General features: G+C 50.5%; 1 protein-coding gene across 4 annotated transcripts in view; it reads left to right on the forward strand.

The window, feature by feature from the left end:
- The window catches only part of SAMSN1 (SAM domain, SH3 domain and nuclear localization signals 1), a 1,266,558-nt gene that overhangs the window by 1,113,445 nt on the left and 127,826 nt on the right, over positions 1–25,287 (forward strand). For all 4 annotated transcript variants that reach the window (XM_069636417.1, XM_069636418.1, XM_069636419.1 and 1 more), the window contains one exon: positions 1,965–2,116. In XM_069636417.1, coding sequence (XP_069492518.1) covers positions 1,965–2,116 — 152 coding nt within the window. The remainder of the gene's footprint in view (positions 1–1,964; positions 2,117–25,287) is intronic.

Consider the following 25,287-nt stretch of genomic DNA (forward strand, 5'->3'; position numbering starts at 1 on the left):
GCCCATGAAAGATTATCTAGATTCTTCTGTCCATGAAAGCTAATCTCGATTCTTGTGTTAAAGTAGCTGTATCACAGAAAGGTGTGATTAACCTAAAAGATAGCATAGAGAAAGACAGCATTTTTAAAACAGGAATGATTAAGCTCCTGAAATAAATATAGAGACTGGCACCCACTCCATGCATACTCTGTAGTATTGTGTGCGTGCACTATATTTAAGGCAGGGTAAAGTTTGTGTTTTGTTCTGAAGGATACAAGTAAAAAGACTGTATTTTCAACATTTTAATCAGACGGTGTAATGGCAGCGAAGTATGGGAAAAGCAATACATTTTCAGGTGTCCGTGTGCGATGTCCTAATTCTATTCAAAACACAGTGCCACATAAAAAAGAGTTGATTATGTTAGGGTTTTGGTCTAGCTGTCAACTTCCATTTGGTCACCTGTGTTTCCTGGCTCCTTTTGGTTTCTGTGCCTAATTCCCTCAGTTATGCATGCTAGGAGCTACCTGGGTTCTTCCAGGCATGTCTCCCACAGAGCAATGATAGTCATAGAGAATATTTGCAATGTCTGGAGCCCCACTCTTTTGGTGTGAATGCTATGCATGCTTTCCTCTTTTTTCACAATAAATTACATGTCAGTTTTGGGTTTGTTGTCAAAGAGCCATCTGTTTATTTCGATTATCTTCCCCTATGTGCATGTTGATTTACAGTAGTTTTTCGATCTTATATTTCACTTGTTTGCTTCCACACTTCTCCATGATCAACTTTATTTTTTCCTATGTTGTTCAGTCTCTCATCTTTGATATCCTCATTCTTCTTGCAAAATGTACTCTCTCATATGACAGTACCAAGTCCACTTCCATCCCAACTCAAGATAAAGGCCTTCGCCTCACTTTTTGACTCAAGGCCAGAGTCCTGTGTTACCCTTCTACTAGTGCTCATTCTTCATTGTAAACAATGTATATCTTTTTCACATCTGAAAGGAATCCTGCTTTTTTACCCCAGCTTTTGTGACAAGCAGGGATATACGTTATTGAGCTACTTCTCTTGGACATGAGGTATTTGTGATTAGGCATTTCTCTGACTCTGTGATTGCTTTTCCAACTTTGCATTTAAGTCGAGGAAGACATTGGGCATCATTACGTGTATGGCGATCTGGAAATACGGGTGCCGGTAGCAACATACAGGCACCCCTTCCGGACCGCCATACTCAGAGAATGCTGGTAGGGGCAGGGATCCCACAGCAGGCCTGACCTGCTGGGAAATCATGAAAACATGTCTATCACTGAAGCACTGGCACCATTAGCAACGGTGCTGGTGCTTCAGTGTCCCTATTCCCATGGAGTCCTGTAGTAAGTACTCCATGGGAATGGGGATTTACCGTTCTGATGCCACTTGTAATATCCCGGTGGCACCAGGATATCAGGCAGTGGGATCAGTGCGGGGTTGGCAGCAACCCACCAGTACCACCAATGGGTTACCGCCAACCTCATAATGAGGCCAATCATCCATGAAGACATATCTCTGGCCCTTCTATGCATAACCTTTTTCTTCGTGTTCTACACGCATTGTGACCCAGAGCATCAAGCAAGACTCAATCAGCATCCTTGGAGCTGAAGGACTACGGATTCCCTCAAAAGCTTACTGGAGGCTCCACCATAATATGATAGTGGGTCAGAAAACACCTTCCTTCTCTTTCCTCTGTGCTGGGTAGTGGGTAAAGTGTTGTGCATCTACAATGTAAATCAATGTACATAATGAGCCAGTCAGCAGGTGACTCTGCAAGACACATGCCCATTTCAGGCCTGGTTTCGTCAACTTCTCTTTTCAGTTTGATGTACATCCTCTTTATCCCATAACATGTGTTTCATATATTGTTGTTACAAATAATTTAATTGATATTTGATGTGGAAAGGTTATTTAATAACAATGAAGATTCACAATTTTGATTTTTTTTCCTAAATTAGGCGGTGTAACAAGTTGTTCAGATGGAACGAGTAATCGCGATAGCTTCAGGCTTGATGAGGATGTCCCATACACTGGCCCGTTCTGTGGTCGAGCCAAAGTTCATACAGACTTCACACCAAGCCCTTACGACACTGACTCCCTCAAAATCAAGGTAATGTCGTGTTTGTTTCCATCCTTTAAATCATATTCCTGATAGCATATCTTGCAGATTTAGAACATGAAGTAACAGTATTACATTTTTTAGATGTCACTGTATTACTTTTAAGGATGTTGAATTAATTACTTTTAGCCATACTTCTTGGTTCAGACACTCGCCACTGTTTAATCTTCTTTCTACAGCAAAATCTCAATTTGAGTGAGAACTTATGGAAAGTGATTTCCCTATGCTTTATTTTTCCAAACCCTTGCATCGGTGTATCGTGAATAAGTTGGTGAAAAGTAAAATGACTTATGCGAATAGGGTACATATGCTGGCACTTTCCAAATGCATTTGAAAAGAAGCAAATACAAATATTGTATTTTGTATTTCTATTTATTTGAAAAAAAGATATCAATATCGATCAGAAATTACTTACAATAACACATTTACAACTAGGGAGGCATTCCCACAAAAGGTGCCTGTACAATAGCACAAAGATGAGAACAAATGGTGAGTACGTTTTTGAGGGTGTAAAAAAGTGAAACACATAGCAGGGTCAAAACAAAACATACCGGAAAATATATATGTAAGAAAGCAAGTGACTTACAAAGGTAACCTTAAACTAAGCGGGCAAGTGCTTCAAACTAAAGAGGACTGCTATACAAATATACAAAATACATGTATCAGGTGGCCGCTCGCTATCAGCTCTTATCTTATGCTTATAATGAGCCATCCATTGGAACATAAGTTGTTTTTCATGAGTACATGTATTTTTCATTATGTACCCATCTTCCAGGAACATTCCAAATGTAAAATGTACACAACAAAATGGCCATGTTCAATCTTCAGTGAGATGTGTTTTATCTTGTTAAATATTTTGGTAATGTATTAATTAAACAGAAAGAAGTCATCACTTTCCAAATGTAACCTTCACTGCTTTGATTCAGCCCCACAAGATTATTTTAAACATACTTATCAATTTTGAATAGCTATTGCATATCCACTAACTCCATCTCTACCACCCAAAATCAACACATCTTCTAAGTGAGTGTCATTTCAATAATAATTACTTGAAAATTAACAAAATGATTCTAGTAGTTGACTCTAAGTCTGACAGGCCGATTCATGTAATTCCTCACAAAAGTGTCGCCGCGGCTGGCGCACATCATGCCCGTGCGAATGTCTGCGCCAGCCGCGTGCGATAAAAATTTCCGTGCACAGCGTATTCATGGATTCCTGCCTCCAAAAGCAGACGTGGCGCAGAGTGGCGCAGCGACCCTGCAGCAGCGCCAGTTACGCCCCCAAGAACGCCCTCGCGCAAGGAGAAGCCATCAAGATCGCAAAACCATTGCAAAGGGCTGCGCCAACACTGTACCAGTTTACCGGACTGGCAAATAGCAAACGCAAAGCGGGGAATGCGTATTACGGGTGTCGGGAACACGCGTGCGCGAGAAGATTCACACGCGATCGGGCCTGGGGGAGCATGTGCGTGTATTTCAGGGGTGCGCGAGAAGTTCTACACGCGAATGGCCTGGGTGCGTGTATTTCAGGGGTACGCGAGAAGTTCTACACACGAATGGCCTGGGTGCGTGTATTTCAGGGGTGCGCGAGAAGTTCCACACGCGATTGTCCTGGGCGCGTGTATTTCAGGGGTGCGCGAGAAGTTCCACACGCGATTGGCCTGGAGGAGCATGTGCGTGTATTTCAGAGGTGCGCGAGAAGTTCCACACGCGATTGGCCTGGGCGCGTGTATCTCAGGGGTGCGCGAGAAGTTCCACACGCGATTGGCCTGGGCGCGTGTATTTCAGAGGTGCGCGAGAAGTTTTACACGCGATTGGGCTGCGTGCGGGTATTTCAGGGGTGCGCGGGAAGTTTCACATGCGATTTCAGCAGGGTACGTGTATTTCAGGGGTGCCGGGGAGTCCTACATGTGATTTGGCAGTGTGGGTCCTCCCAGGTGTTCCTTGTACACCCTCCACGGCCCCTGCAGGCAGCCCACACCACAGGGGACTACCCTGCATCCCTGGTCATGTCCCGCAGGCAGGCCACCCAACATGGGCATGCCCCCCAGCAAAGGCACATGTCTCCTTGCACTAATGATCACCAACTCATGTCCCCTTGCACCCTCACCCCCAGCATTGCGGGGCACCTGCCAGCAGGCCCCCACTCATGTCCCACTCATGTCCCCACCACCCCCACCCCCCAGCATTGCGGGGCACCTGCCAGCAGGCCCCCACTCATGTCCCACTCATGTCCCCACCACCCCCACCCCCCAGCATTGCGGGGCACCTGCCAGCAGGCCCCCACTCATGTCCCACTCATGTCCCCACCACCCCCACCCCCCAGCACTGTGGGGCACCTGCCAGCAGGCCCCCACCCATGTCCAACTCATATTCCCCACCGCCCCCACCCCCCAGCACTGTGGGGCACCTGCCAGCAGGCCCCCACCCATGTCCAACTCATGTTCCCCACCACCCCCACCCCCCAGCACTGTGGGGCACCTGCCAGCAGGCCCCCACCCATGTCCAACTCATGTTCCCCACCACCCCCACCCCCCAACACTGTGGGGCACCTGCCAGCAGGCCCCAACTCATGTTCCCCAGCCAACATGTCATCACAATCTAGATCCCTGGTCCCTATGGTCAGCCTCCAAATGCAAAATACCCACCCAAGTATCGCATCCACCCACTCAGAAATGGCAATTACGTGACAGAACACCAATTGCAAGTTTCGAAACAAACACATGTCCCTCACATACACCCAATGGGTGTCAGTGAATCTCAAAACCCATATCATGATATGCATGAAACCAATGAGATGATACTAAACATTGAAATTCGATAAAAAAAATATGTATTAAAGGAAACATAAATAGATTCAAAAATAAAGAAACAGAAATGGGAATGTACAAAAATGAAAAGAAGCTTGTCCGTGAAAAAAAGCAAAACCAAAAATCATAATCCAAAGTAATGGTGTCCAAAGTCACTGTCCACAAAAGAAAATCCAATGGGAAATAATAATTGAAAGTCATTGCTCCATGGGTAAATCGTGAAAGAAAAATAAAATCCAACAGTGAACTATGTACAGACAAACAAGCCAGGGTCCATTATCCCAACAAAACAAATGAAACCTATCTAACAACACTAACTAATAAAATAAACTATATACAAAAATGTGGCAATGTCCAAAAGGTCCAAAATAAATCAAAAAACAAAGGAAACCTAACACTACCTACATAACTATGTACAAGGGCAGCGGGCTAGTCTGACGGCTCACTTTTGGATGTCCCGGCCCAGGGCATCATCGAACTCCTGCTCAATGTCCCGGAGGCGGTCCTCCTCCATGGCCCCGAGGGTCTGCAGGGCCGTCGATGTGTCTACCTCCAACCCCCTGCGGATTGCCTCGAGGCACTCGGCCCGCCTCAGGGCCCTCCGCATGGAGTCCCCCCCTGACCATTGTGAGCCGTGCCTCTTCCGCCCGCTGCCGCTCCGCATCTATGGCGTGGCCCAACCGCTGCCACACGGAAGACACTCTCTGTCCTGGGTCCTCCTGCCCTCCGGCCGATGCCTGCCCCTCCGATATTGAAGGCCCCGAGCCTTCATGGCTCCCACCACGCTGCTGCTGTGCCTCTGTCCGTGCACTGCCTCCTGCTGCTTGCACATCCTCCGCTGGCTGGGGTGCAGTCGTTGATGTGGCCACCCCTGCTGGACGTCCGACTCCCGACTGTGGCAGAGATGACTCCTCCACCAGCCTGGCCGCACCGTCAGAGGCAGCTCCACAGGGCACCCAGGAGACGGATGGGTGGGAAGATGGCACGGAGGACGACTGGCGCGTAGGGGGTTCAGTTGAGGAGGGGGTCGTAGCAAGCCCCATCAAACGGAGGAATCCGGCTTGGGTGATCTGTCCCAGCAGGCTGACGTGGTCAACGAGCCATTCGAGATGACGTGCAGTCTCCTCATGAAAAGACTGCAGGTCACCTTGCATGGCCCGTTGGCGCAACGCCACACCAGTAAGGACAGGCTCAACCCGGACCCGGATAGCCATGTCCGCAGGCAGAGGAAGGCCAGTTGTCGTTTGCTCATCCCCTGCCTGAAAACGGGTCTGGACGTAGGCATCCCTGCTGGTGCAAGATGATGCAGGGACAGGATCAGGGACAGGATTGCACACAGGCACCTCCGCGGCGGGCTGTGCTGCCTCCTCTCCCTGGTCCTGCACTGCACCACTAGCACCAGTGGGATCCCCGCCTCCAGACCCCGTCTCTGTTGCTTGCACGGCCTCCTCCTCCACCAAACCCCCCACCAACCTGGATGACTCCGTGCCATCTTCCCCCGTTGGGCCCTGTGGGGTCCCAGCTGCCCCTTCTGCTGCCGAGGAGTCCAACTCCAACCTCCGCCTCTTGGACCTCCCCCCGGCAGCTGCGGCCTGGGACGCGGCACCGGACTCCTCACTCCCCGACGAGATGACAACATGGGAGGGGAGCCGCTGTGCTCCACAGCACCTTCTCCGCCCTCTTCATCAGTTGACGCTGCAGACAGGGAGAAATAAAACACAGGCATCAGGGCACTGTACAATGGACACATACACACATGACAGTTGTACATGAGTGGCATTGGCAAACCTCAGACATGCCATCACAATCCCCAACACACATGTCATTTCAACTCGCACACATGAGTCATACCACAGCCATATCGCAACTGCCAGCACCATCCATACCCATACAACAGCATGAGCAGGCAAAGCTAAGCCAGACATCACATGCAACACAGGAAGTGCACCACACATGAACACACACCACCACACTTGCATACATGTGTACAGCTCTGCCAAGTGTCGCAGTGTACAGATGGGCATCCATGTCACATCTGCCAATCAGGCTTCCACATCCCGCTGTCACATGCATCCATGTTGCATCACTGTTGCACCCTTGTCAAATACACACAAATGCACATGTACACAGTGCTGATACATGCAGCTGAAAACAACATACATGCGTGACATCACAGACATACTTACATACACATTCATCCAAACATGTGTGCCCACACAACTCCATCTGGCATGCAAGCCTACACACACAAGCACCATCCATGTCTCACACATTACAGCCCTCGCATGTGTTAGCCCCACAGCCCTGTACACCCCCACCCATACTCAACCCCATACAAACATATGTGCAACCTGCACACTACTGAAACATCACCACACGCACAGCTCACAATCAGGATGCATGTACACTTACCGCTCGACTCCAGACGGGTCTGCCTCTCAAGGACCTGGACATGGAGCGCTGGGGATATGCGTTCCAGGACCCTCATCTGAACTTCTGACAAGTGGCCCCGGCGCCCCTTGGCATCCGCTGCCTTCAAGAGGCGCCGGGCCTTGTTCAGGGTACTGGACCTGATGTCCTCCCAGCGCTTCTTGACATGTTGGAAGTCACGGACTGCCTCTCCCTCCGCGTTGATGGCAGTCACGATGTCAGTCCAGATCCGAGTCCGTCCTTCCTTTTCGGTGCGGGAACTTCCGAAGAGGGCAACATACTGCCCCAGGACTTGCTCCACCAGGACACCAACTTCGGTGGCACTGAAGCTGGTGCCCTTCTGCCTCTCTGGCCGGGGGTTGTCAGTGGTGCCAGATGTTGCAGTGCCCGACATGACAACCCCAGAGGCAGGAGTGGGTGGGCAACTGGGTCCTGGGGCTGGGCTGTGGAGCGATGGAATCCCAGTCGGGAGTCTTCCAGCAGGGGTGGTCACAGCAACAGCACCCCTGGCTGATGTGCAGGCAGCAAATGGCAGGGCATGTGGGCAGCAGGCAGTCAGGCGGCAGCAGATGGCAGGTGGGAGCGTGCTCGGGGCTCTCGGGGGCAGTAGTTCAGCCTTCTGGGCAGGAGCGTGGTCTTCCGTGTGCTTACGCGTGGCCAGCTTGATACGGAGTGATTTGGCACGTGAAAATTCTGCACGTCAGCGTGTGAATCGAGGAAAGGCCCTTAGCGCGTAAGCGCGTCAGCACGCATACGCGATTCCATTGGACCAAAGGCCCTTAGCGCGTATGCGTGTCTGTGACGTATCGCGCACGGGCGTTGCTTTTCGTGGGGTGCGGTGCGTGTGTCTTGCAGGCGTTGGGGTTCACACGCTATTACTTCACAGCGGGTGGGTGTTGGCTACGCGTTCTTCTACACGCAAGGCAGACGGTGAGTGGTACCCTGCTCCCCCAGGCCCGATTGCGTGCAAAACCACCCGCGAGCCCCTGAAATACACGTACCCCGCTCCCCCAGGCCCGATCGCATGTAAAAACACCCGCGAGCCCCTAAAATACACGTACCCCGCTCCCCCAGGCCCGATCGCATGTGAAAACACCTGCAAGCACCTGAAATACACGCGCACAGGCCAATCGCGTGTGGAACTTCTCGCGCACATCTGAAATACACGCGCCCAGGCCAATCGCATGTGGAACTTCTCGCGCACCTCTGAAATACACGCGCCCAGGCCAATCGCGTGTGGAATCTCTCGCGCACCTCTGAAATACACGCGCCCAGGCCAATCGCGTGTGGAATTTCTCGCGCACCTCTGGAATACACGCACACGCTCCCCCAGGCCCGATCGCGTGTGAAACTTCTCGCGCACCTCTGAAATACACGCACACGCTCCCCCAGGCCCGATCGCGTGTGGGCCTTCTCGCGCGTGTAGGACTTTGGCACACATTTTTTTCCTGCGCAGGGACGCTACCGCCTGCTTTCGTGTGGCGGACATGTATGGGGCTGTGCGCGTCTTTGGCCGTGCGCTGTTTTTCCCTATTCGATTCCGTGAATACGTGTTGTAGGCAAGTGTGTGGGCGTTCTGCGCACTTGCCTCGTGTACATCCCCCGTGATGCCCACATTTTCACGAGTTGTTCCCCATTCTGCATGTGACGCCCCGTGTTACGCCTACTTTTGTTATGTCCGCCGCGCTCTGTGCGAATTCGCTGTGGCCTTATCGCACGGCGTTCGATGACCTGTGCGCCAGCGTGCGCCAGCGTGCGCCAGCGTGCGCCACGCACTTTTTCAGCGCACATCCCACATTTTGCGCGTGCACGGACTTCCATGAATTGATGTGCAATGTTTTCTGTGCGATAATCGCACTTGCACTGCGATTTTCGCTATTTCACTGCGAATCGCACGTTTTCACACGTGTGCGCCGTTTTTTCGGCGCACATTAATTCCATGAATCGGCCTGTGAATCTCTAGTTCCACCTAAATTTGTATACTAAAAATTGGCATAAAACCAATGGATTCCCTACGGAATGTGCCTGCTTCTTACACGACGAAAAAGCAGGTGGATTTCATAGGAATCCATTTTAAACACTTCCTGCTATGCATACACGGCAGACAGCGTTTAGGCATTTTGCGTTGCAGAGTGCAAAAGGGAGTCACAAAGGTACTTCCACCAACATTTTACACCTCTGTTTTAAACTCTACAGTGAAAATGGTGGTGTGGAGTGGTAATAACCTAATGCACACTTAAAAGAAATCCAAAACTTCCATGAATTGATGTGCGATGCTTTCTGTGCGATAATCGCACTTGCACTGCGATTTTCGCTATTTCACTGCGAATTGCACGTTTTCACACGTGTGCGCCGTTTTTTCGGCGCACATTAATTCCATGAATCGGCCTGTGAATCTCTAGTTCCACCTAAATTTGTATACTAAAAATTGGCATAAAACCAATGGATTCCCTACGGAATGTGCCTGCTTCTTACACGACGAAAAAGCAGGTGGATTTCATAGGAATCCATTTTAAACACTTCCTGCTATGCATACACGGCAGACAGCGTTTAGGCATTTTGCGTTGCAGAGTGCAAAAGGGAGTCACAAAGGTACTTCCACCACCATTTTACACCTCTGTTTTAAACTCCATAGTGAAAATGGTGGTGTGGAGTGGTAATAACCTAATGCACACTTAAAAGAAATCCAAAACAACACGCTTTCAGTGCATAAATGCCACGAAATATGCCATACAATGGCAGAAAATGGTTAGAAATCTACCCACAGAAATATGAAATAGTCAACATTCATTAAAAGAAAATGCATACATTAATATTTTTATAACTTATACATGCTCATGAAAAGAATACATAATATGCGGGCGACCACAATGCAGGCCCACATGGCAAAACTAAATTGCTAAACGAGCACTGTTGAAGGATCTCTATTCATGTGATGGCAAAAACATGAGCACATTGGTCATTGTTTTCTTGTTTTAGAGTGGAATCTGTATTGCAAATGATTTCTTGTGAGGACTTCTATATGTTCTCAGTGGCACTGCACCATTTCTTCTCCATGTTTTCAAACACTTCTCTCTTGTTATAGCAGCAAGTCTGCAGTTCTACTGATTGCCAAAAGATGTCCTAAAAGGAATTACATGAACTCAACTCAGGAAATTATATGTTCCTGATTAAACTGTTATAAGTGAACTGGTATTGGCTGATTGGTCCTATTGCTGCTCATTTCACTTGTTCTCTGTAGAGGGAGAGGCTCACTGCACAGGTTGTGTAGTCGAAGTGGTAGAAACGGTCATCTAAGAGATGGGTACAATACACAGTAGATGAACAATGCAGTCAGTTAGTAACTAAATAATCCTCATTCTGTAAATAAAACACCTATGAGAAAGGGGAGGGAGACAAATAGCACAATGTGGTTTAGTAGCAATTTGCATAAAAGCAAAGAGCATTTGGGAAACATAGTAATGGCCATATCATTTGATATTTGAAATGTGTCTTTGGTAGTGATTCAAGCATGAAACACTTCTGAGAATGCAATACACACTGGGCTCCGTTCTCATTTGTATTATTATTACATTTATATTTATTGAGCGTGGACCTAGCTTCAAGAAGCAATGGCGAGCTGTACAATCATAGGTGGAACAACATGGTGAGAGGAGCAGAGAAATAAGGGAGTGTGGAGCTAACAGGCGAGGGAGAAGGTGCGTAATTTGTCAGCAAGGGCACCACAAGCAACCAAGGTAGGAAATAGTGGGGATCAGATCACCCAGTCTCGTGTAGGGTGTGGAGTGGAAGCTGTGTGGGTGTTTGAGAGGAACCATTGCCTGAAGAGGAGGATCTTGAGCTCATTCCTGAACTTTAGAAGTGAGGCGGCGAATCTGAGGTTGACAGGGAGGAGGTTTAGACTCTTGGTGAATAGACAGAGAAGGCTTTCCTGCAACAGCGGGTTCAGGCCTGCACATATCCTTACTTCTAGTGGATCATAGACCTCCAGAGATGCAAAGTTTCTCAGTGAGGTTGCTTGGGGCTTTCAGGACGACAAGTACACAAAGATGCCTAAAATTTCAAAGGGTTTCGTCCATTCGACGAGCTTAAAACACAAACAGTTGGAAGAATACCCCAAATGTAAATGCTCTTAAGCAACAAAAAATCACGTAAATCACGTGGCGGTCGGATTACTTTCAAGGGAGACTCTAAAGTGTGAGGTGCATACAAAAGAGGGCAGAGGACAGAGGTGAGTAAAGTCACAGACCCTTTTACTGCAGTCAGATTTCCCAAGCTCAGCATTGTGCTATGGTTCTATGAGCTCTTGACAAAACCAGTTTTGCATGACCCCCATTGAACATTCAGCACTCCCGTGCAATGAAATCCAAAATGCCTTTATAGGGAAGGTATGGAAAACATAACACAAATAACATTATCCTGCCAATTTTACACTGCTGGCTTTCAAATCTTTTTGTCGTTTATATCCTTCTCTGAAGATATGCACATACATGCTCACCACCATTTCCCCTTCCCCTGCACCTGAATATGTCTGAACACTCTCTGTCCGCAAACAGTTCAGCAATGCTGCTTCCTTCACATCATCAGAGTACTTTGGGCCCCTTGCAGCTCTTAGATATACCTAGAAGGCATGAATACAAAGATCCCATGATGTTGGGGGTTCACGAGGGTTTGCCATGAATGCAGGTGGCGGCCGCTGCTTTGCTGCATTGTAATTCTGATTATGCTGTGCTGAGAGGCAGGACTTCAAACACTTGTGCCAAGTCAAATGCAAATGCTGTGGGGAGAATATACCTTTGAAGATCAATACTTTGATTGGTCCCTTGCAGCACCTCGACCATAACTGGTTGCTAGGCAACGCAGGATGGTGGGGGGACGGCTGCACGGCCGCCGAGGCAGGTGCCCGAATTAATTGCACACTTGTTTACAGTGGTTGCTAGGCAACTCAAGATGGCCACTACGCGGGTCACCCTTTGCAAGGTCCTTTCCTCAGAGTTTGCTGCTTCTCAAGAAAGAGCGCGGCCACGCTCTTGCTTCCTTTTGGGAGAAAGCACTGACAGCTTCCTGTCGGTCCCTTATCCACGAGAGGGAGGGCTGGAATCTGGTACGCAGCTGCACACTCTTTACCCCTAGGCCATGAGGGGGAGAGTAACCTGCGATGGCAGCTAGGCGGGGTGCAGTGGGAAATGCCTGGTGCGCCTAGGGCTGCCCATCTCAAAGTCTGGCTGAGGTTCGTCTTCTACGCAGTGCTTTAGGACCTTCGTTGCCAGTGAAAGAAAGCTGCATACACGGTAATAAGATGCAGAACAGCCAGTTTGATGCAGCATGAACCTCAGCCACCCAGCCACTCTTTCAACGGTAACTGAAGCGGAATGTGGAACCCTGGACATAAGTCCTCGCATCAGGGTTCCATTACAACAAAATGGCTGTGAAATTGAGTAAAGCCAAAATCATAACTGATCACCAAGAAAGGGTAGGCGTGGAGCAGTGGAGAGTTGTAGCGACTCTTGGGTGGCTGTGTCAAGTACCTGGTCTCGTCTCTGCTAGGATCCTGGTCTTCACAGTCATTCTGGGTGAGTGAGGTAACCCAGGTTTAGACCTTCCAAGGTGATCCAGATTTCCTTTAGGCCATGTGTGTGGCAAAGGGACCAGCGCCCGAGCCCCCTCCATGAGGTGTGTACCTCGACAGGTGCTCAGAAGCTGGCTCCAAATGCCACGGTGCTGCTCCCTGGATTAACATGGCATAGAGACAACGACCAGCACTGGCCGGGGAAGCTTGGTGTAGAATAATGAGCTGAAGCACTGGCACAAAGACAACTGGAGGCGATGGACCAGGAGGAAGGCCTCTGGAGGGAGGCAGGTCAAGCAGCCAGGCAGGACCAAGAGGAGAATGAAACAGGAGTGGGGGAAAGGAAGCACAGAGCAGAATAGGAAGGAAAGAGAGGTTGTGTAGTACTTAACGCAGTATGCAGACAGACTACGGTACGCGTTAGACACCTCTGTGTTCTTATTAGTAGGGCTAATATACCTCTGTGTCTGGTACTCCAAGCATTTGGCTCAGAACATCATTGCTGCGGTAAAGGAAGATGCCCGTCAAATTGCGCATGCATGGGAGTGTGGTGCTCGTCCCCCATGCATGAGCAGCACAGAGAACATGGCGCCCATGACATGCCTGCTGGCCTTCCCTCTGTGGTCAGGCCAGGAGCCAGGCTTCCTCCTGCCACTGCCACCCTGCCCACCAGTACTCCAGCACTGCAGGTGCCAGCACTGGTAAACCTGCCAGGTAGGATGCCAGGGGCTGTGGTGGTGACATGCTTGGGTGGCATGACACCCCTCCCCCTGAAGAAACCAGAGTATCAGGCTGTCAGGGGACCGGGGGAAGACCACTGGACAAACTAGGGGGTGTGGATCTGGGAGGCTGGTTACCACGAGCGATCACAGGCAGCGTAACCCTTCAAGTCCACCAGGAAATTCAAACGCCCATAGCAAAGTCGGAAATCGCAAATGTCCTGGATCTCATACTCAGGTAGGCGTTCTACGTTGAGGGGCTGAGGTCAAGATGGACCATTGTCATGAGTGTCTTCCTGCTAAGGCTTCAACAAAGAAAAAAGGAACACCAGGTGGACATGCAAACCAACCGGCAACTGCAGATGAAAAGTCACAGGTGAGATACAATCAAGGATGCAGAATGGTTCCAAGAAACGAGGTGCCAGATTGGTAGGCAAGTTCTGGATTGGGAGATCCTTACTGGACAACCACACCATGTCCCTGATCTTGTTGGAAGGCTCTACGGAGCATTTCCAATCCGCCATGGTCTTCTGTTGCATGGTTGTGTCCCAGAGAGCACGACGGCTTCCTTCTGTACCTGCAGTATACGTTGGATCAAGGCAACTTCAGTAGGCATGGCACTCCACATGGGCAGAGAGAAGGGCAGGATCTTCGGCGGGTGCATGTGGCCAAAGCAGTGCTGGGCAGATATGGATAGAGCGCAGTAAAAGAAGGTCCTTGCGGATGTCTTACTCATGCCGATATGGATGATGTGCAGGGAACGTTTTCTGAAGTTGGGGAAGGCGTGAGTATGGATAATTCGATTAATGCTTGACGTATGCAGAGACAGTTGCGAGTAATAAGTTACAGCCTACAGTTATGTTGGAGAGCAGGTTGTAAAGTTACAGGGTTGTTATAGTTGGCGGTACACAGTTGTGTGTGCAGTGGAATGAGCCTTAAAAACCACAGTAGGTAATGTGTCAGCGCTTAACAATTGTTAGCATTTGCAGGTTAGTGCTGCCGTAGCCGCAGTAGATTGTGTACTTGAACAAAGTACTTGAAGTATGTCAAGTACTTGATGTGTTGGGATCATAATAGAGGTGTGTGTGTGCCGATGCATGCACCTGAACAATGTATGGAAGTGAAGTGTGGGCATGGTAAGCTAATGTGGTGCCCAGTTAGTACATGTGTGGTGTCGGAGCATGATGCAATAATAACCAATTGTGAGGGTTCCCCGGTTTAGAGTGGTGTCAGGTAGCAGGAAATGCGGTTTCTTTTTTTCCAGGCTCGGCAGGTGTATGTTGCGTCTACAGCAAGGGTTTTAGTACTTTAGAAAAGCTTAATGAATTGGATTGGATGGATATTTAAAAGTTTAGTAGAAATATGTAATGATAGGATTTGTAAAACCCGAATGTAAATTAACACGGACAATGCAGCAAATGGTCTGTCAGGAAATAGGTGTTAGTCAGAAATGCCTCTTTGTGTGCCACTTCCTGTGTGTGTCCCAGTGTAATAGTTTGGAGTGATGGAGACATATGTGGATTATAGTGCACCACCACAGGGATGTTGTGCCAGGTGGTTAGAGTGGATGATGTGATAGAGTGCCTGAAACCAGGTGCATATTGAATATCTTGGATGAAAGGATGTCGTGTATTTTTTGCTACAAGAGTATTACTGGATGATAATTTTGCGCTAAAATGTGTAGTACTGGATGTTGAGTTTGTGTTACAGCAAGTAGTACCGGTTTTGGATTTGTGCTACGTTAATAGTACCGGATGTGGATTTTGTGCTACATGAGTAGTACCAGATGTCTATTTTGTGCTATGTGAGTCGTACCAGATTTGGGTTGTAATGTGTTACCGTGCGATACCAGATATGGGTTGGAGCACACTGAGAGTTTGGTTCAGTGTGGTACCAGATGGATTGCATGCAAGTAGCTAACAAGAATTGCTATAGAGCGCGAGTGCTCGCAGAGTATAAGAGAATAGGACTACACGTGGAGGTGGGGTCATGTTGCATGTATGCCATGTTACAGAGCAGCTTTATTGCTCTCAAAAAATGTGAGAAATAGTGACTACAAATGTAGATGGGTCGAGTGTTGGTACACACGGAGGTAGGTTCAGTGAGATGTGACTACCTGTGGAGGTGGGTCCTGGGCATCTGTGTATGTGTAGTATTTACAGAGCATAGTTCTTTAAATGTATGAAGGGTGAGTGGTGTTAGTATGTGGTGTATCTAGTTTTACTTGATGTGGACATGGGAGGGGTGTTCATTTGCTTGGGAGGTGCCTTTATTCCGGTGTATGTGGGTGAGAGCATATGGCTCCCACTTGTTCTTGGTTGCTGCTGTGGGTTTGGTGCTGCCTCACATCTATTTCGCAGGTTTCATGGTTCTGTCAATGTGAGGCTTGGAGTTGGGTGTGTGAGGGTGAATGATGTGTGTGTGTCTGGTAAGGGAGGGTGGTGTGTTGTACTTGGAGGATGGATGGATGGATGGATGGATGGATGGATGGATGGATGGATGGATGGATGGATGGATGGATGATAGAAATTTAGGGTGCTGGCGTTCCAACCCAGGCAGTTGGAGATATGTCGCCAGTGAGTTCCTATCTTAAGGTCTTATGGATGGATACCTGATGTAATCGAATAAAGGAACTGTAAAGTAGCTTACCATGGAGCGTCTTGGAGTATCTTTATGACAAGTCTTTCAGAAAACTGACAGCATTCAAAATTATTGTAATGTATACTGAACTAAATGTATTGGAATAATCACCATTCCTGCCTATGTCTTCGGATGGCTTTTTCAGATGTTTGAAATGCAAAACCTTCAGATATGGCAAAAGCACGTGACACAATACACAAACCCTCAAATCAAAACGCATCTAAAATACATTTTCACAATACATGTGAAACTTTTTTGGGGTTAATAGTTTAGCAGCCATGTGGAGCAAATAGTATTCTGGCAGTGCAACACGCAGTCTGAACGTTTACATTCTTCAACCAATGAGGGAAATCTAGAACAAGGATTGTAACTACCCAGCGGCACAACACTTTGATTTGGTACATCCTGGTAATGGTATTTTGCAGTACTTCTGTTTTTTCTCTGTTGATCACATAGAAGGAATCGAATATTCCCTCTCTTGCAGCGAGAAGCTGCATGTGTGAACCCAGAATGCTCTACGATGGTGAATGTAGCTGCAGAGGTGGTTTGTAGGGTGGTAGCACTTTGGTAAAGTAGTGGCACATATGACCGTCAATGGTTTTGTAGGTGCGACATAGGTTCATGAAGTGGATGAATCGTTATATTTGTAGCTGATGCTGGGATGTCAAGGCCCAAGTGAAGCGATCACTTCTTTTAAGTTGATATTAAATGCAGGTGGATTTGTTTATAGCACTCTAATACATGCTGCAATTTGGCAGGTGCCCCGGCTGGGGAATGACTCCTGCGAAGACCATGGAAATCCTTTGAGGGAACAAAAGCAGAGACTCCCTCTCAGGAGCCTTGAGTGATCATTCAGGGTAATCTCTGCCTTGAATTCACATGTATGAGAAAGGCAATGTTCATGGCAGAAGGTGCTGCTCTACTGGCCCGGCAGTAGAACCTGCTGTGTCTTGGAGGTTTTAGAGCAGCGACAGCCATCCAGCTCAAAATGTGAAACAGACAGCCCCCAAATTGCTGACAGCCCCCGCAGTCTCCGTGGAGTTTAGATGTTCCTGGCGGTTTCAGATGTGTATGGTCCTTTGTGCACACAAAAGCACATTCTCCACTGCTTTTGTGGAATATGTATGCCAAAGAAAGGGGGTAACAGAGCATGCTTCTGAATAGTGCATATGTCATGGAACAAATCCATAACTTTACTGCTTTTGAGTAATGTGGCATTGAATGCTTGCTGTAGACCCCCGTTATCAGTGGTCGAGGGGGGCGTGGCCTGGTGCTCATGTAGTGAGGAGGCTGGAATCCCGAGCTCCGGCCGAGCCCGTAATCCGATCCTGACTAGCGAGTCCATCCACCAGCAAAACCGAACACAAGCGGACTCACTTGAAGCTGGGACAATTCCCCTTCTTTCCCAGCCAAGCCCGACGAAAATCGGACGGCGGGGACAGAGCGGGAGCTCTGGCCCGGCATCCCCCCCGTCCCCGAGTGCGACGCGCAAGATGGCGGCCGCGGCGCACTGACGCTGCGGACCTGAGCGGCGAAGGCGGAGCGCCATCAGCGGCCGCTCCCTCTCCTGTCGCCTGGAGGAGTTCGGCGGACCGGAGAGGGCGAGACCCGGCGACCCGGCGCGGAACCTCTGGAGCTCCGGGCGCCGACTGAGGACCGCGGCGCTGGGCGCTGCGGACCGTGCGAACCAGCGGCCCAGCGCCCTGCAACCCGGCCCATCCGGGCCGCGCAACAACCCGTGGAGCCTCCAGCGGAGGACGGATAAAGAGGCGGCCGAGACCTGGGGCCGGCGCTGGTGAGTCGCGTCCCTGGGCCTACCTGGGTTGCTGCCTCCCCCGCCCTGGGGCTAGCACATTGAGGCCGCGGATGATGCCCTCCGCCACCAGCCTCCACTACTAACGGGGGTGACCCCGAGAGTCCTGCCTACCCTGACACACTGCGACGCCGCCCCCGGCGAGACCCGGCACGGAACCTCTGGAGCTCCCGGCGCCGACTGAGGACCGCGGCGCTGGGCGCTGCGGACCGTGCGAACCAGCGGCCCAGCGCCCTGCAACCCGGCCCATCCGGGCCGCGCAACAGCCCGTGGAGCCCCCAGCGGAGGACAGATGAAGAGGCGGCCAAGACTTGGGGCCAGCGCTGGTTCCCGTAGGCGGTGAGTCGCGTCCCTGGGCCTACCTGGGTTGCTGCCTCCCCCGCCCTGGGGCTAGCACACTGAGGCCGCGGATGACGCCCTCCACCACTAGCCTCCACAACTAACGGGGGTGACCCCGAGAGTCCTGCCTACCCGGACACACTGCGACGCCGCCCCCAGCCCGCCATCCTTGCGGAGAACAGGCCCCCGGGGCCAACATCACGCCCAACACACCCAGGCAGGGCACGGCCCTGCACCTGGCGCCACTGACTTCAAAACATCAGGGACCCTGGGGCAGTACGAATCCCCCAGATCTAGAGGAGCACACCGCGGACACTCCTTACCACGACAACCCGGAACACCGCAGGTGGGGCCACCGGCGAAACGGACTGGCGGGGCCCACGCAGCAACCCAGCCAGAAGAGGCGTATCAGCCAATCGAACAACGCCACAATGTCCACCCTGAGGAGCAAGCCCAAGGCGGCCACAATGGACCCCTTCCTCACAACCAAGGTCCACCCATCTGCCCAATCCACCCCAAAGGGGACGGCGCCGCAGGACACTCAGGGGGAGAACCCCGCAAACAGCCAAGTACTTGAGGCAATAGCGGCCCTAAAGGAATTCATAGACACCAAGATAGGGGAGGTAAAGGCCGATATTCAGCTCATCCGTCAAGATGCTCGCAACCTGACAGAACGTGTCACTAACATCGAATTCGCCCAGAAAGACACCATGGAGGATACGAAAGATCTTAAAGCCGAGGTGGCAGATCTCAGGAGGAGGGTGGACATCCTAGAGGCTAGGTCGGAGGAGGCGGAGGGACGAGCCAGGCGAAATAACATCAGGATCCTTGGCGTCCCTGAGGGAACAGAGACTCCCGACCCAACCGCATATGTAGAATCCCTAATTCAGCAGGAGATCGGGGCCGAGAAGTTGTCACAGGGTTTCGCTATAGAGAGAGCCCATAGATCACTCCAGAAGAAGCCTCCCCCAGGCTCGTATCCCCGACCCATCATAGCGAAGGTTCTCAACTTCCGAGACAGGGAAGTGATCCTGAGATTCTCCAGGGAGGGCGGAGAGATCAACAGAAACAACTCCAAAATTACCATCTACCCGGACTATACACAGTCGGTGCAGAGGGCAAGGAACTCTTTTGTCCCAATCAAGGCCAGACTGAGGCAACTAAACCTGAAATACATGCTGCTGTATCCATCCAGACTAAAGGTTATCTACAAAGGGAGAGCGATTTTTCTTGAAACCCCGGACGCGGCCACCATGTGGATGGAACACAACAATCTGGCTGAGGCCCCTGAAGAGCCTATCCCTGACAACAGCGTCTCAGCCCGCAAAGCACGATAACCTGGAGCCAGCGCCTTTTCTCCTGATCCGCGCACAGAACTTCAACCTAGCACAATACAACGAGCATGCTGGACCTCAGCATGACACGAGAGTGCAACACGATTACGGGGCCGGCCGGGCCTCCCACACATGGACACGCAACGACAACCCCCGAAAGATCAGTGCTGGCCCGTTGCCAGCACGACCCTGCTCGCGCCGGAAACCCAGATGGGGCCAGATTGCGCGACAGCACCTGAGCACTGCACCTCACCGGCAGGAGCTGGGTGCACCAGTTATAGTTATTTTTTATGTGTTACTGTTGAGACCGCCCCGCTACCCGAAACAACCAAAGTAACGAATGAGTACCTGACACTGAGAGAAGCACTCGGCCGATCCGCAGAACTAGAGCAAGCAACGGCACCCAACGACACGAGATCGAGCGCAGGAGAGGCAAGGGACCGCCCAGGACAGAAACTGTACTCCAGCAATGGCATCACCACTTAACATAATCACATGGAACGTCAGGGGGATGGGATCCTATGTAAGGAGAAATCGCGTCCACTCTTACCTGAGGCGCAAGAAGGTATCGATTGCGTTGCTCCAGGAGACACACCTCCTGGCAGAAGCCACACACAAACTAGCAGACTACTGGGGAGGGCAGGGCAGCGGCGCATCTTACTCCAAATATGCACGGGGGTGTACACATGGATAAGCCCACACACACCATTCCACCAAATGGGAACAGAAGCAGATAAGGACGGAAGATATGTAGTGGTGTGGGGCATGTTGGAGAACACACGGATATGTATAGTAAACTCATACTTCCCCCAGCACGGGGTCCCTTCCCACCTGAAACAACTATGCACCAGAATAGTGCACCACAGAGAAGACGCCTTCCTGTGGGGAGGCGACTTCAACTGTGTCATGAATGAAGAGATGGACAGGTCCAAGACGCCACAAACCACTAACAACTCTGTCTCAAGGGCACTTCGCAACGCAGTGGAAAACCTGGACCTGGTCGACATCTGGAGAGATCTTCATCCAGCCGATAGGTCCTACTCATTCTTCTCATCCCCGCATGGCCTCCACACCAGGATAGATTACTTCTTCATCAACGGTGAACTTACCCCACAGGTGCACTCTGTGGACTACCTGGGCAGGTCGATCTCGGACCACTCTCCCCTGCTCATGCAACTACGCTTGCAGGGCCCTAGGCCCCCCATCCCGATGTGGCGTATGCCCACGGAGACCCTGACGGATCCTTCCTTCAAGGACACCCTAGGAGAAAAACTGGAAGAATACGTAAGAATCAACACTGGGTCAGTTGAGAAATGGAGCACGCTCTGGGAGGCAATGAAGGTAGTAACCAGAGGCGAGGTGATAGCAGAGGCAGGTGGAATCAGGAGGCAACTGAAGAGGGAACTTGAGGCCAAGGAAGAGGAGATCAGGCGACTGGAAAACAGCCCGACCCCACCCATCGAGAGGGAACCCAAGCTGGCAGAAATCAGGAACAAATGCCGACTCGCCTGGGACAGGCTGTCCAAATTCGACTTCTCCACACGCACAGCTAAGGCACACAAGGAGGCGGACAAACCGGGCAGGATACTGGCCTGGTTGTGCAGGAAAGAGCAACCGAGACAAGCCCTCAAGGAAATCAAAGACGAACACGGAGTAACCCAGAGGACACAGCAGGCAATTAACGATGTCTTCTCAAACTTCTATGCTAAGCTCTAGGCCCACGACGAACTGGTCCCAATAGAAGACATTCGAGACACCCTGGATGAAGTGGGTCTCCCCAAACTGAGCTCGGAGCAGCGAGAGATGCTGGGAGAAGCCATCACGAAGGAGGACATCTCGGAAGCAATCAGGTCCCTCTCTACATGCAAGACCCCCGGAACCGACGGCCTCACACCAGAATTCTATAAAGCCTACGAGGAGATCTTAGCCCCGGTTCTACATGGAGTATATGTAGAGGCATATGAGACCGGCATACTACCTGGCAGCATGAGAGAGACACTCATAATACCTATGCTTAAACCTGACAAGCCCATTGATGAGTGCGACTCGTACCGTCCCCTGGCAATGCTGAATTACGACAGCAAAATCCTTACAACCATACTGGCTAAGAGGCTGTCCAGGGTGATCGGGTCTATAATACACGAGGACCAAAACGGCTTTGTCCCGGGGCGCAACACCACAGCCAATCTGAGGAGGCTACAACATGTCATAGCACAATCTGCAGGGAGCAACGAAGACCTGGCTGTGCTCTCACTGGACGCCATAAATGCGTTCGACTCAATATTCTGGGAATGGTTGATCGAGACTCTGAGGGAGTTCGGACTGGGCGAGCGCTTTATACGATGGATTAAGGTGCTCTACAACACCCCAGTGGCGAGGGTGAAGACAGGGGGCGTGGTGTCTGGATCCTGGGACATCCAAAGGGGAACAAGGCAAGGATGCCCACTGTCACCAATGCTGTATGTCCTTGGCCTGGAACCGGTAGCGATCTATTTCAGGAAGCAGCTCTTCGACGCAGGGATCAGAACGGGTGAGACCGATAACATCATCTCGCTGTATGCAGACGATGTCCTCCTCTATCTGCGCAACCCCCGAATGAATGCACCCACAGCGCTGGACATCCTCGACAACTTCGCAACATACTCCGGGATAAGGTTCAGCAGGCGGAAATCATGCTCCTTCCCCCTGGCCGGGCTTCAGGGGAAGGAAACAGAAGAGCTACCGGACATAGGGATCCAATGGCAGACGGCAGCATTCCGCTATCTCGGACTCACCATCATGCACACGCCTGCCTCCACACACGAAAGCAACACGGAAGCAGCAATGCGAGGGGTACGCAAATCCACCAAATTCTGGTCCCGACTCCCACTCTCCGTGATGGGCAGAGCGGCCATCGTGAAGATGATAATATTACCGAGATTCCTGTACTACTTCACCAACATAACGCACTATATACCCCCCCCCTTCTTCAGAAAATTGGAATCTCTCATCAGGGACTTCCTGTGGGGCCCGGCCAGACACAGGCTTTCGCTGCACACCCTCACTCTCCCACACAAAGAGGGCGGAATCCAGCTGCCTGAATTCCAAAAATACTACCTCGCAGCGCAACTGACACACGTTGTTAAGTGGTTGTCCGACGAACCAACAGCTGAGACAGGCCTCCTTCGCCAGCTGATAGCCCCAATGCACCCCAAAGAAGTAGTATGGAACTCAAAGGTTGGGCCTCCCGACCCGCCCATGCTGGTGAGGCTGGGGAGACAAGTCTGGAACACGGCACGCACGTCGCTCGACCTGGGCCAACCATACATGCCTGAAATCCCCATGCTCGCTAACGTCTGTAAGACACCCACCGATTTACCAGCAATGCGGAAATGGGAGAACTCTGGCTTATACACCTGGGGGGACATGTATGAGGATGGAAGCTTCAGAGAATTTGACTCACTACAGATGAAAGAAGGGCTTGCTGCTGGACAATTTCTATGGTACCAAAGGGTGAAACAGGTCGCTAAGGAGACATGGAGCACATGGCCAGAGGAACCGGAAACCCACCCCCTTGTGCAAGAGATGCACAACTTAAGCGACGGCTGGAAACCCACGGCGCGGCTGTATGCCCAACTGAATGACAGGCGCAACCCGAGGAGTGCAATCCTGAAGGAAAGGTGGGAGGCGGACCTGGGGACAGACATCACGGAGAGCGAGTGGGACAGGGCCCTGATGCACCTGAAGGAAGTGTCCCGCAACGCCAGGTTCAGGCTCATCCAGCTGAACGTCCTATATAGGACCTACATGACCCCACAGAGGGTATCCACATTCAGCAGGAAAACCCCACCAGTGTGCCCATGGTGCACCAGCGAGCATGCAGACCTAATCCACATGTTCTGGACCTGTCCCAAAACCAAGAAACTCTGGTCCGCTGTCGAGAGGACCTGCAGGGGAGCCGGATTGGAAGGGTACGAGTGGACGCCCAAGGAGTGCCTCCTAGGCACATATCCCAGACTGAGCAAAATCAAGCACACGGTGAAACTAATGGACATGGCGTGCATTCTAACAAAAAGAACGATAGCAATGGCCTGGAAATCCCCAGGAGGCCCCAGATACGAACCATGGAGCAGGGAAATGGAGAGATGGACCCGCGCCGAGACCAAAGCCTGGGAGGAGGGGAACAACCGGGGAGGCGAAGACGTGAGCGCAACACTGGAGTCCTGGAAGACCCTCCTGAAGGACATGATCTACCTGACGGATTTTAAGCCCCCCTGAGTGCATCCTCAGCCACGAACTGTCGCCCTGATGCAAACTTAATAGTCACATCCACAACAACCCTAACCCTGGGACTATAGGAGACAACCGGATGGTGCCTGGAGCGAGGCCCGAAGCGGGGCCGGCAGGTACCCACGCAGTGGAGGGAGGCGGGACGGTCAAAGTTATGGTTTATTGTTTGTTTCTGGTTTCTTCTCTTTCTTTCCTCCCTTTTTCCCCTTTTCTCTTCTTTTTTTTTTTTTTTTTTCTTTCTTCCTTTCTTTTGTTGCTGTTATGTAATGTTTATTGGGCGAACTCGCGACAAGCCGGATGTTGTTGTGCATCCATGTTTAACTGCTCTTTGTCAATATAAATGCCAATAAAAACATTTAAAAATTAAAATCAGTGGTCGAAGTGTTAAATAAGAAGTAGTGGAACTACGCTCCCTGCTGGCCTGCCCCCACCCCCTACAAACCCAATTGCCACGCCCCCTCCCAGATGCAATCCAAACTCTCAAACAAACACACCTGCTGTTTAAGGGAATGTTCAGTGCAGTGAACTGTTTCAACGTCTTCCTCCACTTTTATTTTAAAATAAAGCCATTCCGGAACGGTTTCTTTTTAAAATAAAAGTATAAGAACAGTAAAACGTAAACAAATAAAGTAGAGGACCAGCGGTCCCGCCCACTTCGACCACTGCCCGTTATAAAAATGTGCAAAGACTCTGATATTAGCCATTACAGGTTGTAAAATGTCCTTTTAAAAATACACGTAGGGGCACTGTATCCTATTCTCCCAAAGGAGTGCTATCTTGTTAACTAGCGCCCACTTCTTCATACAGCTATCTTTTACAAACTGTATACACACCCCAACCTCCTTAGCGTATAATATTGAGGAATGTGAGGTGGATTTGCCCAACAAGCAGGAATTCAGTTATAAGTATTGTGGATTCAGTAGCAATGCGGATTGCCAACGCCAACAGTTTTGGTGTTTTCTGTCATTTATTGAACTTGACATTCATGGACTAGATTTAAAGAAATACTTTGGCCTTACGTACATAGTAAGTCAGACATTCATGCACGTTAATGTGTTCAGACATAACTTTACGATTAGACATAGTAACCAGCCATATATCCTTGTGCTATATTTATTAGTAATGTTGAGTGCTTTCAAACACTATCTTCAAGACATGTTTGAAAGTGAGTTGGAGATGGGGAGTGAGGCCGAGGCAGGCGGGGTGAGCTGGTGTGGTTGGGACTGGGGTGAATGGGTCT

This window comes from Ambystoma mexicanum, chromosome 7p (genome assembly GCF_040938575.1).
Source record: "Ambystoma mexicanum isolate Mex_15411 chromosome 7p, UKY_AmexF1_1, whole genome shotgun sequence".
In the NCBI taxonomy this organism is placed as follows: Eukaryota; Metazoa; Chordata; class Amphibia; order Caudata; family Ambystomatidae; genus Ambystoma; species Ambystoma mexicanum.